Source organism: Podarcis raffonei, chromosome 16, assembly GCF_027172205.1.
Source record: "Podarcis raffonei isolate rPodRaf1 chromosome 16, rPodRaf1.pri, whole genome shotgun sequence".
In the NCBI taxonomy this organism is placed as follows: Eukaryota; Metazoa; Chordata; class Lepidosauria; order Squamata; family Lacertidae; genus Podarcis; species Podarcis raffonei.
Genome location: NC_070617.1, coordinates 3,844,640 through 3,863,100, shown reverse-complemented (window position 1 = coordinate 3,863,100; position 18,461 = coordinate 3,844,640). Strand labels below are relative to the sequence as shown.

Here is an 18,461-nt window from a genome sequence, read left to right as displayed (position 1 = left end):
GGCCACGACTGGACCTAATGGTCAGGGGTCCTTTTACCTTTACCTTCACACCACTTGGTGGCTAATTAAAAAAAGAAAAAACTCAAAAGCTCTTTCCAAAAAGAACAATGAAACCATCGGTTTAAAATAGTTAAGAACAGCTCTTAAAAACATTGGAAAAACCATTCAGATTAATGATAAAATGGATTAAAACTCGGGTCAACGTCCAAAATGTCTGGGCGAGCCTGCCTAGATGGAAATGTTTGTAGGAGGTGCGGAAGAGCGCAGTGAAGGGGCCTGCTTGACGTTCAAGTGGCAGGGAGTTCCAAAGTGCCACACTAAAAAAAGTTGACGTCTTACAAGTGTGGATCAAGAATCACGTGAGACCTATAACTGTGGTGGTTTCACAGATCGGAGCGGTGGAGTGGGCGCATGTGGGGTAAGGTGAACTTGCAGGTAAACTGGCCCCAATTTGTTAGGTGCTGTTTAGGATGACAATTTGAACTCGACCCAGTAACAGATGGGCAGCAGGACGCTTGAGGCCAACAAACTGAAACAGGGGCAAGCATCTTCGTAAGCTGACTGAGATCCAGGACCAGAAGAGGAAGGGACAGGTACGTTTGCCCCAGAACAGCCACCTGGGTCCCGACTTCATGCCTTTAGGGGAGCCAGAGGCCCAGAATCCCTCGCTTGGCACACGGCTGGCTTTCAGCTGCTCCCCGATTCTCCCCCTTTTCATTTTCCTGGGGAAAGCTAATTACTTTCCCCGTCAAAAGCCCGCTAAGCCGCTATAAATCAAAGCGGGGCTCGGCTGGCGCCTCGTTACCAGCGACGAAATGTTACTTATTAGTCAGTGCTTGGCAGAGAGCGAGGCCTGGGACGCCCCTGGAATCTTAACAAGATCCAGGCTCTTTGCAGAGAAGACGGGGGCATTTGGGGCCAACGTCCGGACCGCGCCACCTTGCGGGGGTTCAGATCCGCGGATGAAAACAACGCGCTCGTTTTCCCACCTGGGGTTGGCAAGTCAAAGGAGGGAAATAAACAGCTGTTTTCAGCGTAACCAAGCTTCTCTTCGGACTGGTTCTCCTAAGATTCTCAGGGCGATTTGATTCCTCTCTGAATCGGGAATTTAGCAAGCTGCCTTCTAGCAAGTCAATCTGCTGGTTTGACTTGTATGGCCACTTTTCAGGGATTCTCTAGCGGTGGTTCCTGCAGTGCAGGGGGTTGGACTAGATGATGCTCTGGGGTCCCTTCCACTGCTACAATCCTATTACAGTAGTACCTCGGGTTACATACGCTTCAGGTTACATACACTTCAGGTTACAGACTCCGCTAACCCAGAAATAGTACCTCGGGTTAAGAACTCTGCTTCAGAGATGATCAGAACCCCCCCCCCCAAACTTGAAGCATAGGAAGTCCCAATAAAAAATTATAATTTGGCAGAATATTCGGATTACATGATACATATTTGTATAATTTGGAATAATTTGATTGGATTGTTAAAATGGAAAATTTAATAAAAGTTATTTTTTTTAAAAAAGAACTTTGCTTCAGGATGAGAACGCAAATCGTGCTCTGGTGGCGCAGCGGCAGCAGGAGGCCCCATTAGCTAAAGTGGTGCTTCAGGTTAAGAGCAGTTTCAGGTTAAGAACGGACCTCCAGAACAAATTAAGTACTTAACCCGAGGTACCACAGTATTCCCCAGCAACCCCCTTCTTCCATTTCCCTCCCTGCCTCATGGGATTATCAGCCAGCAGTGGGGAACCTGAAGCTCTCCAGATGTCGTCGTCGGACTCTCGACTCCCGGCAGCCAGCAGGGCCAATGGTTAGGCCAGCCATATCTGAAGGACTATGGGCTCTCCCATCCCTTGAGACTGAGATATGGGTAATAAATGTGGACACACGGCCCAGGGTGTCAAGGAACCTTTCCAGAAACAGGACCCCCTTGCAATGGGTCAGGCTCAACTCTGCAGACTCCCTGACCCACAGAACCCGTAACAACGGTTGTCTTGCTACTCCACAAAGGAGTCCTGCATGTTTTAATTTCCCAGCTCAGAAAGAAAACAAGTGACCTTGGCATTTTTATTAACCAAACCAGAGTACAAAAAAAGAGAGGAAATTGTACACATTGTAAACGTAACATTTTCGGGCAAAAGACCCTAAAATATAAAATATATTCCCCCCCCCCTTAAACAAGCCAGCCTGTACATAAAGCTATTTTTCATAATAAAAAAAGAAAAAGTCATCTACAAATCTGTAGGGCACTTGTAACAGCTGCCTCCTGGAGTCTGCGCTGGGCCAACCTAGGAGGTTTCCGCGGCCGTAAAAGGCCGGTGGGCCCCGACGTTGACGCTGCAGTTTTGACGAGAGACGAGGGTCATTGCGCTGCCTGCTCCCCTTTCTCTCCAGAGACCACCAAGGCACCGGGCGAACGCCAAGGTGCTACTTTTTTAGCACTTAGAAGATCGTTTCAAGATCGCTGCTTTAAAAAGTGAAAGGCTGCAGCGAGGCTTCTTATTTCCTTTCTCTAAATTGCACATTAAATAAATAGGGTTCCTTTTCCTTAAAACGCAGGAGCACGAGTCTGGTGCTCACTGCCTCCCTCGCTCCTAGAGGGGAAGGTTCTTCACGAAACCTGTTTGCTCACAGTTCATTTGTCCTGACTGGGGCCAGGCAAACACCGTGCATTTCAAAGCACCATATACCACAACGATACAGTCATGGCTGACCCCAAAGACTTCTGGGAGATGTAGTTTTGCTAAGAGTGCTGAGAGTTGCTAGATGACTTCTATTTCCTCTCACAGAACTACAATTCCCAGAGTTCCCTGGGAAGATGGACTGATTGCTAAATCACTCTGGGACGTATAGCTCCTATATTTTTTGGGGGGGGTGTCTCTTAAAAACTCTCAGCACCCACAACGAACCACAGCTCCCAGAATTCATTGGGAGGAAGCCATGACTGCTTAAAGCGGTATTGCAGTACTTTAAATGCAGGGTGTGAATCTGGCCCTAGTGACAGGTGTTGTGAGGGGGGGTCTCCATTTCTTGTGGGGGACGGGGCTGTGTGTCCGTGATCCTTTGCACACCTGATTTTCCTCCCTCCCTTAGGAGGAACGGAGAAGCCCACAGCTTGCACCAGGGATTCAACAGCGTATCCTGAGAACGCATGGACACCTCTAGCTCAGTGGACAACTCTCAGGAATGTTTAAACAACAACCCTGCAAGAAACCTGCCCCGCCAAAATCATCAGTTCTCAGTTGCTGATGTGCCCGACATTTGCTTTTATAAGCTATCCCTGAAAATCTTAGGAATGTGGAAAGCTGATTTATGCAGATCGTTGGTCCGCAAAGGGCAGTACTGTCTGCACTGACCGGCAGCAGCTCTCTGGGCTTTCAGGCAGAGAGGGGGTGCCTCAGGGGCCTGAGCCAGGGACCTTCTGCACACAAGGCAGCTGCTCTGATGCTCTGCCAGGGCCCTCGCTTCTTCAAATTCATTGAGCAGCTGCTTAGGTGCCCCTGCAGAGAGTGCTGGGACTCCCACCATCCCCCGTCGGCATAGCCAACCATCAGGGATGCTGAGAGCTGCAAAAACCCGTCCACGTTGGCTACCTTCTGGGTAATGAGGAACTTAGCTGCTGATCATCAGCCTCGCCCATCGTCCTTTTGAAGGAACAAAGGCCCCGCAAGGATCACAAGTGGGGAGTGTGTTGCTGCCGTCATGCTCGAGTCCCGCTCGCATCTGGGGCATCTGGTCGGCCGCAGTGAGAACAGGGTGCTAGACAGGATGGGTCCCCTTCAGCCCAATCCTGTACAGCAGGGCTCTCCATACGTTCTTATGGGACCTCCAGACCCAGAGACAGTCTATCTAGGTCCTTCGGTTCCTTGGGGCGTTTGGCCACTGTGAGAGCAGGGTTCTGGGCCAGACGAGCTCCCGCCGGCCTGATCCTGCAGAGCTCTTCCTATGTTCCTACACGTGTGCAGTTGCTGGCTGCCTTTCAACCCACCCTTGGACACACACGCCCCAAAACCAGGGAGACGTGAGCGACATCAAGGGCTGTTATCAGAGGCTAACTGGTTCCCCTACAGTTCCTACTTTTATTTCATTTTATAATAGCTGGGGGGTACTAGGTCCCCCCTACAATGTTGGGCTTCAACTCCCAGCATCCTGTGTGGCCAACCTGTCAGGGATAGCAATGGGGGCTTTCCCATCCGGTCCCTAAGGCATCAAGTGCAACACACAGCAGAGCAGATAGACGGGTGTAAACCTGAATACAGTTTTTGGGGTTGTTTTCTTTTTTAAAAAATGTGGTTCTAGTCCTCACAGGCACAAAGACAACCCTGGGAACTGGACTGTGATCAGTTATATACATACACACACACATATATATATATATATTAAAAATATAGAGAGCTATGGCAAATATAAATAAATGCACCTTTTGAAATTAAGCCTGCTTCAGCCGCACAGTGGCTTCGCAGTCCAAAGGGAATAGATTCGGAAGCCCCACACTAGCTAGGTTTGTGAGATTCCTCGCAATGGGGTGGCGCTTTCCTTTCCTATAAAATATTGGCCCAGTTGTTAACAGTTACCGTATTTTTCTGTGTATAAGACTAGGTTTTCTTCCTTCAAAATAATGTCAAAAATTGGGGGGGGGCGTCTTAGGGGCCATCTCTCTTCCCATTTTCTTAAATTTGAGTCCCCCGAAATAGGAGGTGTCTTATACATGGGGACGTCTTATAGACGGAATAATACGGTACGTGTTGTATTCTGGGTAGAACTGAAGGCTGGGGGCGCGAGGGTGAAGGGAGACAGACAAGGGCGGGAGTCTTTGGGGTCCCTTCTGAAAGCTGAATATCCCAAAGGCCTGCATAGAGCGAAGAGCAAGCCTGGGGGGGCAGAAACAGGGGAGAGACGGCACCTGCAGCCTTCTGCAGGTTGACCCCAAGTCCCACCAGCCCCGGTCAGAATAGGATGGGGATTAAGGAGGACGAGGAAGGTGTGGCTTGCGGCCTAGGAGCATCTGGAAGGGCTGCAGACATCCCTCCATCCCTGAGCCAGAGGTAAATATGCACATCTCACAAGGCACAGGCAGGCAGGCTTATGCTGGGGCCAGGGTAGCCCAGGGGCCGCATCCCCATCTTCCAGGGGCCAGCTGGCAAAGGTGCGCAGGGACGAGATAGTGGGTGGAGCAACGGGCGTGGATTTCCACCTTTTGTAATCTAAGAAGGCTGGTTTGTACAGTCTCTCTCTCACACACATACATGCCCCTCTAGCCAGATAAGTGAGAGGCACGACTGGAATTCAAGGGCACTCCCAGGGCTAATAAAACCTTCCCCCTCGGCCCCCAGGAGGTACAGAGAGGGCAGCTCAGAGGCTCAGCACCCAGGGCACTGCTTTCGACACAAGCCACTGCCCATGTTTCTAAGAGGAGAGCCTGCCTTCGCCGCACCCGCTATTGTCAAGGCCTTGGGAAACAGGAAAGGGGTGTCTCCTGTCAATTTGCACGCAGGGTCCTTCAGCAACTGGGGCCATTTGGCCGGGGGGGGGGGACATCCTGTGGCTCTGCTCCTGTTTTCTGCCACCGGCCCCCCGAGAAACTGGGCTGCACACATCAGCATTCCCACCCCGTTCCAGAGAGGGCTGGCACCCTGACAGTAAGGCTGCCTCGCCCTCATAAAAAGGGCCAGGTTTGGTTTGGTGCTTTAGGTCACTTGCTGGCGGCTTATAAAAATGGCTTTCGGGCGGCAGTAACAAAAATATCTCTCTCTGAACAGCTAGGGAGATTATAAAAAAGGCATTTATTTTATGGCTGTGGGTGTTTAAAGCCCTGTTCTGAAAGGCGGGAAAAGCGAGGACAGGAGAGGGGATAGGGGGGTTGACTGTGAACTGTCCCCCACAAAAGGACTTTTGTCCAGAGTTTCTTTGGAGGGAGGGGTGTGGCTTCCTTCTCTCCGCTATACCCCTTTTTCCCAGGCAAGCTTTAATCCTGTTGATTTTCCTATTTTAAGAAAGTAAGCGAAAGGGCGACCTGAAGGGTTACGAGGTGCTGACGGTCTCCACCGCGACGTCGGTCGGGAGTTCCAGGTCCACTGTGGAGCTGACGGCCTCCTCCTCCGACACGGCGGCGGAGCTGACCGCCTGGCCTTCGCCGTCGTCCTCCGCGACCCCTTCCATCCCGTTGGCCTGTTGCCTGTCCATGGCTTCCAGCTTCTGCCGGTACCCCTCGGCCTCCAGCTCCTTCTTCATCAGCCGGCAGCGGTACTCCTGAGCGCGGCGGTTGGCTTCCTGCAGCTGCTGCTGCAAAATCTCCCTCTCCTACGGGGAGGGAAGCAGACCCATGTCTTTGTCAGGAGGGGCGGCTCAGGGCAGCTGCAGAGGGCTTCCTCCAAAGGGGGGATGGATGGTGGAGCAGGACTGGGCTAAAAATCCCAGTTTATTGCTGGGGGGAAAGCAAGGTTCTAGACCTCATGAGCTGCGGAGGGAAAAGGCACAGAGGCCCCATCCATCTTCCCTCTGTGATGGGGTGGAATATTCAGCACAAGTAAAATCTTTCTGGCTAAAAGGGAGAACCACTTGTGCTTAACAGTGTCGGACTAGGACCTGGGAGAGACCAGGGTTCAAATCCTACCACTTGCCCATGAAGCTCCTTGGGCCCGTTGCTGCCTCTCAGCCTAACCTACCTCACAGGGCTATTGTGAGAATAAAGAAGAAGAGTTTGGATTTGATATCCCGCTTTATCACTACCCGAAGGAGTCTCAAAGCGGCTAACATTCTCCTTTCCCTTCCTCCCCCACAACAAACACTCTGTGAGGTGAGTGGGGCTGAGAGACTTCAGAGAAGTGTGACTGGCCCAAGGTCACCCAGCGGCTGCAAGTGGAGGAGTGGAGACACGAACCCAGTTCCCCAGATTACACCATGTTGAGTTTCTTGGGAGGGAAAATGATGGGATACGATTGCAACAAAATAAAAACAGTCGTAACTTGGAAGTTGAACAGAATCCATTCCGGCAGTCCATTTGATTTCCAAAACGTTCGAGAACGAAATCACAGCTTCCGATTGGCTGCAGGAAGCTCCTGCAGCCAATCAGAAGCCCCATGGGACGTTCGGCTTCCAAAATAACATTCGCAAACCGGAACAATCACTTCCAGGTTTCAGTCGTTCGGGAGCCAAAATATCAGAGTTCCAGGGCATTCGGGATCCAAGAGACGACTGTAAAAGTAAGTAAAATCTCTCGCCATTCTAGGACATGGGCGCCCAAAAGGCATTGGGTCCCCCCCCCCTTTACCTTGCCTTCTTCCAGGTCATCTGCAACTTCCTCTACCTTGATCTTCTTAGCAGGGGGCTCCTGCTCCTCCTCCTCTACTATGTGGTGATCGCTGTCACTTTGCTCCTCGATGACGGTTTCTTCTGCGACCTGACCAGCAGGCACTGTGAGGACTGCAGGAGGAGGGGAAACACAGGGAATTCTGGTGAGGGGAGGAAAGCACGCAGTGCTGCTCAGGGGTTGGAAAGTCCAGTTTTTAGAACAGGAGCCATTCCAGCCTCAACTAATTGCAGCTCACGCTCGTCCCTTTACAGAACAGAGCTTGGTCGGTTCATCTTCAGTTCACAGCTCAATTCAATTTCTTTAATACTGTATTTAAATTGTTGCAAACCCCCCCCCCCACTGGTACCTTAGACTGAATTGTGGCATGCTAATAAAGATAATAACAATTATTATTATATTATGGTTTCTATTGTTTTATACAGGGCTGCCATACACCCGGATTTTGCCAGACGTTACTGGGATTTCAAAGGCGGAATTGACGTCTGGCTTTGTCCTGGATCTCAGACAACTCAATCGAAAAAATGCAGGGTGTTTTTGGCATTTTTGTAAAAAAAAATCATCTCAACAACTTTGGGGTTTGTCTTTAAAAGGCTCCTCAACTTTGGGGTTTTCCAAATGGCAACCCTATTTTATACCCATGGTCTTCAGCAAAGTTCCTTCGGATGGGTAGCCCCACACAGTTGGGACTGTGTAAGGGGAAGATGGGGGAGAGATGAGGTCTGGCTTGCCAGGCCAAAAAGATACTATGAAGGCCTTTGACAACCTGTTGCCTTCCAGACAGGGATGCCCTCCAAAGGCCACGGACGGTGATCAAAGTCCAAAATCCCTGCAATGCAGCAATCACAGCTAAGGAAGTCCTGACTGACGGCCACCCAACTTCTGCTTAAAAACCTACAGGGAAGGAGAGTCCATCGCCTTCCGAGATTGTCCATTCCACTGTCAAACAGCTCTTGCCTTCAGAAAGTTCTTCTTAATGTTTGGTTGGCATCTCCTTGTCCTATGAAACTGCTGCTTGGGATCCTCCACTCCAGAGCAACAGAAGAACAAGCTTGCTCGTCTCCTCCAGGTATCTGAAGGTGGCTCTCCCTATCACGTCCCAGATGTAGTCAGTCAGTGTCCAGCCACACTGGAAGGGCCAGGGGTGTCCTCCACACTCCCTGCTCTTCTGATTGATGCTGGCTGAGCCCAAATAGGAGGGGGCCGCTTGTCCCTCTCCCCTGGAGTCGTCCCCCCCCCTTTACCTTGCTGCCCATTCTGCATCGTCACAATGAAGGGCTGGCCGAGGGCCCCACTGGGAAGGGCCGCCTGGAGGTTGCCCAGATGGACGCCGTCGGTCATGATCGTGATAATCCGCCGGCCCCCGCCACCGACCACGTGCTGGAGGGGGGAACTGGCAGAGCTGGAGTCCACGGTTTCCTCAGACGCTGCCAAAAAAAAGAGAAAGAAAGAAAGAAGTCAAAGGCAAGAGCTTAGCCGCTTCTGTTTCTTTTTTAAGAAATTTAACCAGGGAGGAAAGAGCTTAAATCACAGGTTTGGGGGCCACCTGGACAAACACAGTGCTTAAGAACTGGCGCCACAAAGAAAATGAACAAATGAGGTCCAGCAACCCACACACAGCTGCGGATTTCACGTTTGTTGGAATGGGCTCGAGAAATTCAAAACGAGGTTTCTAGACCTCATGGCAACACAGAGAACAGAAGGGTTTCTTGCTCCCTTCTTCGTGTAGGGGCATGGCCGTTTTCTGAACACAGAGACCTTGAATGGCCTAACTCAGGACTGGCAGGACCTGAGGCCTGCCGGATGCTCCCCCCTGACTGTTTGTCCTGCTGGTGGGGGGGCGGGCAGTTTCCCTCTTCCTGCTTTAAAATGCACTATGGGGGGATTGGAGGGGGAGTAACTTTAGCAGAGTAACACTACTAGCTCTTTGTGATTTCCTCATTTATTTATTTATAAAAGGCTTGTGAGGATCCGAACAGGGATAGGGAGTTTGTCGCTATCCAGATATTGCTGCGCCTACAACCTGCTGGGGATTGGAGTCAGCATCTGAAGAGTCCTGGTTCCTCATCCTACCCCTAAATATTTCAGAAGTGTGTCTTTGCGGCAGGCCTCTCAGGGGTTAAGCAGTGGGTACCTGGCAGCCCTGCTAGCCTCAAGGACTGCATTTCGTTAAACTGGAAATATTAATTCATGTTGTAATTTTGTTCATTTACCTTGTGATGTAATTGTTTCTTTGTTCAGTGGTCTTGTTTATAGGATTCTGTAACTTTCTGTATTGCTTTTCTGATTATTTTTATTACTAGCACTCATTGAAGAGAACGCTACTATAACTAACTAGTTCTTACTATGCCCACCAGTTTACTGGGGGAAGTCCAGCAAGCTAGGTTTTAAGCCAATCCCCCCCTCCCTGCTTATGATCTGGACGGACAGGAGGGCCGCTGGAGAGGGAACAGAGATGACCTGCTTTTTCCCGTCAGAGTTGAGACAGCCTGCATAGGGACAATGCCCAAAGTCTTTCCACCCGTCCACCCATCCCTGGCAACTGATACCCAGATTCCTTTCGACCTACCGGGGGCTCTGTTTGAGTTGGAAAGCGGGCCGGAGGCTTCTGCGATGGCTGCCAGCGTGGCGAGGACTGAGGTTGTTGAGTTTGGAAACTGCACCGTGGAAATGTGGGAATCGCCTGCCCGGGAGGGTGGAAGAGGGAACGAAGGATGTTAACAGAGACGTCCCAGAATGGCAGACACCCGCAGAGGCGGTTTCCCTATCCTGTGTTGGCACAGCAAGAGGGGAGGAAGTGGGTGTGGCCGCTTCCAGAGTCCTACCTGAGGTTGTTTTGGTGCCTGCTGAGGAGACGATGCTGGCCAGACTCATCATGTCCCCTGAAGCCAAAATAAACGGCTGGCCCATGGTGACGGAGCCTGGGACCGGGTTCACTCTCTCAGGGTTGGTGTTGACCTGGTTTTGCATTGCTTCCTGAGGAAGAGAACAATGCCCTGATTCAGGCAGATGTTCGTCCTTAAACGCTTGCCCCAAAACAGCCTTCCAGTTGCCATATCCACCCGCCTCTTTGCAAGCCCATTGCTGGAGAATCCTTGGTCCAGAAACTGCCGTTCTTGCGGCACGACCCTCTCAGCGTGTTACACTTCAGGCTCAGAGATCTGCACTGGGTGCCAATTTGTTACCCAGCCAAACTCAATGGGGAATCAGCTTGCTCCTTATGTTCCTACTCAAGCACTTTCACAAGAGCCACATTACATCAATTTCACACTTGCAAGGAATCAATCTTTCAGCATTGCAGCACTGCTCATTGACATTAGGAAAATGCCTTCACCATACAGTCACCGTTCGACTCTCGGTACCGTTCAAAAACCAAGGTGCGGCTTCCAATTGGCTGCAGGAGCTTCCTGCACTCAATCAGAAGCCACAAAAGCCGTGCCAGATGTTTGGCTTCCAAAAATCATTTGAAAACCGGAACACTCACTTCTGGGTTTCAATAGTTTGGGAGCAAAACGTACAAGTACCAAGGCATTTGGCAACCAAAGTACGACTGTACTCTTTGCAACATCTGCTTAAAACGTTTTCATTTACGTACACACACTCAGACACACAATCTTATTACATTACATCTACTTTTAAAACTTCTGGTTTTATTTCTGTTTTGATGAATTGGACATCCATTAGTTTTGAACCTTTGGTTCTATCAGTATTTTTAATGAATGTTTTATACTGTTTTATGCAAACTGCTAAAAAAATCTTGCCAAATACGTAGATAAAACCACTGCCTTGGGTCAAAAGAAATTAAACTTTCAAGGCTTGTCGGCGTATTCTGCTTCAGCTGTGAGGTGGGAGAAAGACATCAGAAATCTAAAAGGGACAGTGTTATTTTTAGGTGACGGTCCTTCGTGTCTAAGAGATAAACGCTAGTATTGCTAACCACAAGCATAGCATTATCCTAGACCCAGATAACAGTGTTGGGCCAGGATCTCCCAAGGCCTCTACCTGCTCCTCTGTTCACCCCTTTCCTTCATTGTCTGATGTGCTCCTTTCGTGGTGAGGGTGCTTGGATTGTGGGACACCCTCAAAGAAGGAACTCACTCAGCTCCTTTGCCAATGGAGGTTCAGACAGCAAGTTATGATGATGATGATGATGATGATAATAATAAATAAATAAATAAATAAATAAATAAATAAATAAATAAATAAGCACTGCTGTTTTGGAGGGCTTTCAGGATATTTTATACCCTTTTAGGTCCTCATTAAGATACAGTTTTAGGGACGCGGGTGGCGCTGTGGTTAAAACCTCAGTGCCTAGGACTTGCCGATCGCATGGTTGGCGGTTCGAATCCCCGCGGCGGGGCGAGCTCCCGTCTTTCGGTCCCAGCTCCTGCCCACCTAGCAGTTCGAAAGCACCCCTAAAGTGCAAGTAGATAAATAGGTACCGCTTTATAGCGGGAAGGTAAACGGCGTTTCCGTGTGCTGCGCTGGTGCTGGCTCGCCAGAGCAGCTTTGTCACGCTGGCCACATGACCCGGAAGTGTCTCCGGACAGCGCTGGCCCCCGGCCTCTTAAGTGAGAAGGGCGCACAACCCTAGAGTCGGACATGACTGGCCCGTACGGGCAGGGGTACCTTTACCTTTACCTTTTAAGATACAGTTTATCAGGGCTGGTGTTCTGTTGGGAACAAAAAGGCAGCGTTTCTCTCCCACCTGAAGTATCAACAAGGTCTCTGGGTTGTTCTTGTCCAGCGCGATGTCAAAGGCAGACTTGTCAAACTTGCTGAAGGCATTCACGTTGGCCCCGTACTTGACAAGCAGCTCAACGACGTCGCGGTGGTTGTGCTCCGTTGCCCAGTGCAACGCCGTCATCTTTAGCATGTCCTTGGCGTTCACGTCGGCACCGTTCTGATGAGCAGGGGGAAGAGAAACAGCAGCTATGGGTCAAAGCCAATTGCATGAGGAGCATGGGGAACGCAGGTCCCTGGCCGTGCAAAGAAATCAAACCTCCCACACCATCAAGGAAGCTCCAAGGAAGTGCTTTTCAGCTCTCTACACTGGCGCAAATGCTACTCTAGCCATAGTTGAGACAACAGGAATACAACTATGCTAGTCTGTCCCGATGTACCAACAAGACGAGGCACTGGCAAACTTCAGCCCTCCAGATGTTTTGGCCTACAACTCCCATGATCCCTAGCTAACAGGACCAGTGGTCAGGAATGATAGGAATTGTAGCCCAAAACATCTGAAGGGCCAAAGGTTGCCTATGCCTGAACAAGACACCATGACAAAAGCAAGATGTGGATAAACGAATCAGTGAAGGTTCAGCAGAGAGGGAATGAAGGATAATTTCTTATTACTGCTTCTATGGGTGAAAACAGATGGCGGTCTTTAGGTTCTGCTGTTATTCCCAACCTGACACCTGGTTGCTTAACCTTAACCGTTGCTCAGGTCTTTTTAAAGCCACCCCCGTTACGACAGAAGATCACTTACCCTGATGAGGAGCTCCACGATGTGCGAGTGCCCGTCAGCAGCTGCCATGTGCAGCGGCGTCCTGTCCACCTTGGTCCGTGCGTCTCTGCTCACTCCTGCTCGGAGCAGGACTTCTGCCGTGGAATAGTGGCCATGCTGAGCTGCCAGATGAAGAGGGGATGTTCCCAGCTGCCGGACGAGTGAACAGGAAAACGTTACCACCTTCTTACGGAACAGTCCACCGTCCCTGACTATGCTCCACGATGAACGGGCTCGTCTATGGCTCTGCGGACGCTCCCCTTCTATTCAAGGCGGCACGCAATCTCCGTGACTCAGGAGGCATGCAGGGACTTTGTGCCTTGCGGACAGGGGAGTGGGGGACAAATGGCTTCAGCTGACCATGCAGTCTTCTATAACAAGTGTGTAGGGAACCTATGCCCCTCCAGATGTCAATCACTTCCAGCGCCCATCATGCCCCATCAGCACAGCCAATGGGCAGGTACACTGATGGGAGCTGGGAGTCCAATACTGTCTGAGAGGTTGCAAATCTGGGTTCCTCTGAAACTGGTGCAGAGTTGCATAGAATAGACATAATATACTGTTCACAAATCCACAATTATTTATTTCAGCAGATGTGTTAGTATGAGCATATAAACCCTTAAAAGGTTTGGGACCCAAGTACCTAATAGAGCGCCTTCCCCAGTACAAAATGCCCCAGACCCCACAATCAGCAGGTGAAGCCTTGTTGATGCTGCCGCCACTGGGAGCTGCCTGGTTGGCAATGACCCATCACAGGGCCTTTTCAGTCGTGGCTCCCTGGTTGTGGAATGCTCTCCCTAGCAAAGTGCACCTGTCTCCATCATCATTAACTTCCAGGAGCAATCTGAAAACTCTCCTGTTTACCCAGGAATTTGGTGGCTGAAGGATACAGAGAGACCCTCAAGATCATTAGATGCACAAAAGTTTTTATTGTAGTTACCTTTAGAATGTTCCTAACTGTACTTGCTTTTAGATGCCTTTAATTGTAATTGTTTTTAGAACTGTTTTAGAATGTTTTGCTTTGTTGTTAAATTGTATAGAGTGGTACCTTGGTTCTCGAACAGCTTAGTTGATGAACAAATCGGCTCCCGAACGCCGCAAACCCGGAAGTAAGTGTTCCGGTTTGTGAACGCTTTTCGGAAGCCAAACATCCGACGCAGCTTCCGATGGAGTGCAGGAAGTTCCTGCAGCCAATCGGAAACCACACCTTGGTTTTCGAATGGTTTTGGGAGTCGAACGGACTCCCGGAACAGATTAAGTTCGAGAACCAAGGTACTACTGTATCTGCTTGTTCCTGGGGCTCCTTCGGGACAAAGCGCAGGATATAAATTCAATAAATTAAAAAATAGACCATAGCTCTATAGTACATAAGAAACAAGCAAGTAGGATTTGAGCAGCACATCCCGCTCCACTCCCATGGAATTCAACAGCTGGTACAGTGGTACCTCGGGTTAAGAACTTAATTCGTTCTGGAGGTCCGTTCTTAACCTGAAACTGTTCTTAACCTGAAGCACCACTTTAGCTAATGGGGCCTCCTGCTGTTGCTGCCGCGCCGCCGCCGTGTGATTTCTGTTCTCATCCTGAAGCAAAGTTCTTAACCAGAGGTACTATTTCTGGGTTAGTGCAGTCTGTAACCTGAAGCGTCTGTAACCCGAGGTACCACTGTATTTAGAAACACTGTGTGCAAGCGGAGCAGAGCCATCGTGACTAGTAGCCATGAATTTGTTGCTGTGATCCCAGCAAAAGAACCTTTCCCCCCATTTCCCTCTCCCGGCCCCCGCAATCTTGTTGCCCTCCATACACACCCAGTCCGTAGTGAAAGGCGCCCCGTTTGCCATCAACGTCCTGACTTCATCATCTTGGCCTTTGCGAGCCGCTTCTAGCAGCCTCTTCCCCAGGTCCACCAGGGACATCTTGATACATGGGAACAGATGGTTTCAAAAATCTGGAGTTTGACATGGGGTGCGAGAGAGAGCAGAGGATATGGTACGGTTCAAGAAGAGGACATCAAACTCCACAAGGCTATAATTTAGCATTTTAAAAGGCATGACAATTATTAAATGCTCCAGCCCCTCCTATAACCACTTGCCAGGAGCACAGTGCAACAGGTAAGACCTTAAGCGCTGGTTCACAATACAGCAAGGCCAATTCTTTACAGAAGGCAGTGAGAAACCTGCAGCTTTCCCAATTCCCCTGGACTCCATCTCCCATCATCCCTTGCCACTAGCCTAGCTGGCTGCCAGGAGGCACGTCCTTGATCTTGCCGCGACAGGGCAAACAAACCCCCTACAAACTTTTACGTGAAAGATAAAACATGGTATCTTTGCAAACCGTCCAGAGGCTTCCTTGCAATCAAGACTTGTCGAACGGAACAGAAATAATGAATGTGAACAGGCACACGTGTATATGCGTATTTAAAATAAACACGTAAAGGATGTTTCCACTTGATATTTACATCGTACACATACGAAGGGGTATGTACAAATATTAAAACTGGGGGGGGGGAGCGAATGCTAATATTTCATTGAAATGCACATGGCATCCACCCACAGAGGCAGGCATGTCTCCCCCCCTCCAGGAACAATGAGATAAGATAAAAAACGGGGGGGGAGGTCCTCCTCCCTCTGTATCCCCACCAAAGGCAGGACCCAAAAGTGGGGTTACAGGGAGAAGCGTGCTTGTTTGTTGTATTTCCACTCAAGTGTATTGGCAAGAGCCCATGGCTCTCCTGTCCTTTTTAAGCATCCTGTTTCTGTCCCCTCCCCATATATATATGTGTGTGTGTGTGTGTGTGTTACATTTTAGATATTACATTTTATACACACACACACACACATACCCATTTTAGGGGGGAAAGAAAACCACTCCCATCACTCCATTTACAGGTCTTCCTGCCCCAAAGTGTCTTCTGCAACCTTGAAAACTAGCAAACACATTAGGGGGGAAGCTTCCCTTAGTTTTAAGCGCTTTTTAAAAATAAAAACATTTGTGGCCTCTTTTCTGTGGGGCAGGATCTGCTTTGCTTGGTGCGTTTGTTTCGAGTTTCTGTTAACTTATTGTCACTGCTCCCAGTATTTATCTGTTTGTTTATATACCGCTTCATTATTAAAAAAGAAGAAGAAGAAGAAGAAGAAGAAGCCTCAAAGCATTTGTGTGTTTGTTGATTCCTGCATGAAATCCAGCGTTGTTTCTAAGGCTGCCCTTTCCTCCGAGGAGACGTGGCGCTTTCCCCCTTTCTTTCTCTCTCTTCCATCTCGCCTTCACAACAGCCCTGCGAAGTCGCCTCTCTCTTTCTTTCTTTCTTTCTTTCTTTCTCTCTCTCTCTCTCTCTCTCTCTCTTTTTCTTTCTTTCTTCCTTTCTTTTCTCTCTCTCTCTCGGGCCTCCGCCGCCCCATCCCCTCACGCCAACTGCCCCCCATAAAGCCACCCGGCTTCCCCCCCAACAACGACCCCCTTCCCCCCGCTTTCCCCCTCTCACTCACCCCTCAGAGGCGTCTGGGGTTCGGTTCTTCTCCTCTCCTAACTTCCTACCGGCATATTCCCTTTAAAAAAAATAAAAGCCCTTAGCCTTTTTTTAAAATATAGGTTATTATCATCATGGGAAAATATATATATATATATTAAATTGGTTTTGTTTTTCAAGCCCCTCCCCCCTCGGCGCCGAAAGGGAGGCAAAATGGCGGAACCGGAAGTGCGCCTCGGCTGGGTTTGAAAACGAAGCCTCCGAGGTGAGGGAGGAAGCCTGAGAGCGTCGCACAATGGATATATCCGGTACGTAAGGGAAAGCCCACCCCTTCCTCTGACGTGCGTCCTTCCGCTCTCTTCCCTAGAGGGGTTGCCGCTCTACCCTTCGCCATCTCTGTGGTACAATGGTAAGCGGCTATAGTTGAACCGAGGACTTTCTCGGACGCTCTATCACTTGCCACCTCCATGGGGAGCGGCCATGTTTTCCCCCTCCTCCTTCCTCTCTATCCCTCTTATTTCTATGGTAAGACTGAAGACCGCCCTGGAGACTGAGAATCTATGGGCGCTGAGCGATGGAGCCGCTCTAGCCGCGGGCTTCTCTATGGCGATAAGTCGCAATTTGAATATTGGTGACTTTTCCTAAGGGTTTTCGAAGCTAAAATCTGCCCAAAAACCTCAACGTTGATGTCTTCAGCTTATATTTCTGCTCCAGAGAGGAGATGTTATTCGTGAATTACTGCTTCATTCTTTTGCACTGGTTTGCCATAGTTAGTATGAATCTAAATTGGTTGATATTTTTCAAAAAGTCATTTTAAATTTATTTTATTCCGTTCTTCTGGGGTCCCAGGCTGTGCTTCGCGAACTCCACACTAATGGCCCGAGGGGAGATGCCGCATTAAATGTTTGCATTGGCTTCTAATTGTATTTTAACCACTCCCATTACTTCTTACATTGCATTCTTTTTATTAAAAATTTAAATCCTATGGGATTTTAGAGGCTTGACTTATTTTTATTTTTCTTTACGCTGCGTACCTTGTGCACCAGTTAGAGGCAATAACAATTAGCGGGAAATAAATTGTCTAAATAGATATAGGATATAAAAGAAGAAATAAAAAAAAAATTAAAATCATCTAGCTCAGCACATTTACAATTGCTGCCCCAGGCGTGAAGTTCATTCAACCTGCAATTGTTAAAGGTGCAGGGAACCATGGCTCTGACAATGGTAAACTACAATTTCCATAATTCATGAATAGGGAGGTACTTTAAATGTACGACTTGCAGCCTCATCCCCAGCCAGACCATTGGTCCATCCAGCTCAGCACTGCTTACACTGACTGGCAGCAGCTCTCCGGGGTTTCCAGTGGGAGATTGCCCCCAGTCCTACCAGGAGATGTGACTGGGGACCTGGCACCTTCTGTACTCAAGGCAGCCAGTCCGCCCACTGACCTGCTCTACCTCTCCTTTAAATCAGAACCAGTGAAGGTGGTGAAGGTCCTGTGTGAGTTTCTGGAGGCGGTTGGAGGATGGATGGCGGCTAACAGATTGAGGTTGAATCCTGACAAGACAGAAGTACTCTTTTGGGGGGACAGGAGGCGGGCAGGTGTGGAGGATTCCCTGGTCCTGAATGGGGCAACTGTGCCCCTGAAGGACCAGGTGCGCAGCCTGGGAGTCATTTTGGACTCACAGCTGCCCATGGAGGCACAGGTCAATTCTGTGTCCAGGGCGGCTGTCTACCAGCTCCATCTGGTAGGCAGGCTAAGACCCTTCCTGCCCGCAGACTGCCTCACCAGAGTGGTGCATGCTCTAGTTATCTCCCGCTTGGACTACTGCAATGCGCTCTACGTGGGGCTACCTTGAAGATGACCTGGAAACTGCAATTAATCCAGAATGCGGCAGCTAGACTGGTGACTGGGAGTGGCTGCTGAGACTACATAACACTGGTCTTGAAAGACCTACATTGGCTCCCAGTACTTTTCTGAGCACAATTCAAAGTGTTGGTGCTGACCTTTAAAGCCCTAAACGGCCTCGGTCCAGTAGACCGAAAGGAGCGTCTCCACCCCCATCATTCAGCCCAGACACTGGGGTCCAGCTCCAAGGGCCTTCTGGCGGTTCCCTCATTACGAGAAGCCAAGTTACAGGGAACCAGACAGAGGGCCTTCTTGGTAGTGCCGCCCACCCTGTGGAACA

At 49.7% G+C, this 18,461-nt stretch overlaps 1 protein-coding gene across 2 annotated transcripts; it reads right to left on the bottom strand.

Annotated features, from left to right (window-relative positions):
• Window positions 1-4,658: 4,658 nt before the first annotated feature.
• GABPB2 (GA binding protein transcription factor subunit beta 2) lies at window positions 4,659-16,479 on the bottom strand. Of its 2 annotated transcripts, XM_053368629.1 has the most exons (9): window positions 16,292-16,476; window positions 14,615-14,755; window positions 12,792-12,959; window positions 12,012-12,206; window positions 10,129-10,279; window positions 9,873-9,986; window positions 8,548-8,730; window positions 7,265-7,416; window positions 4,659-6,294 (listed from the first exon to the last, which is right to left on the bottom strand). In XM_053368629.1, the coding sequence occupies exons 2-9, from the start codon at window positions 14,720-14,722 to the stop codon at window positions 6,016-6,018; spliced, it is 1,350 nt and encodes a 449-aa protein (XP_053224604.1). In that variant the 5' UTR covers window positions 14,723-14,755; window positions 16,292-16,476; the 3' UTR covers window positions 4,659-6,015. The 2 variants fall into 2 exon arrangements, with proteins under 2 accessions (XP_053224604.1, XP_053224606.1); XM_053368631.1 differs by lacking the exon at window positions 9,873-9,986 and having other exon boundaries at window positions 16,292-16,479.
• Window positions 16,480-18,461: the final 1,982 nt, after the last annotated feature.

What these genes read in the sequence shown, in the direction of transcription:
- GABPB2 (XM_053368629.1), bottom strand. Translation starts at nt 14,722, where the DNA reads ATGTCCCTGGTGGACCTGGGGAAGAGGCTGCTAGAAGCGGCTCGCAAA. An exon ending in CGCCTTTCACTACGGACTGG is followed by an intron (nt 12,960 to 14,614) that starts GTGTGTATGGAG and finishes CTCGTCCGGCAG; the next exon opens with CTGGGAACATCCCCTCTTCA. An exon ending in AGGCACCAAAACAACCTCAG is followed by an intron (nt 9,987 to 10,128) that starts GTAGGACTCTGG and finishes CCTCCCGGGCAG; the next exon opens with GCGATTCCCACATTTCCACG.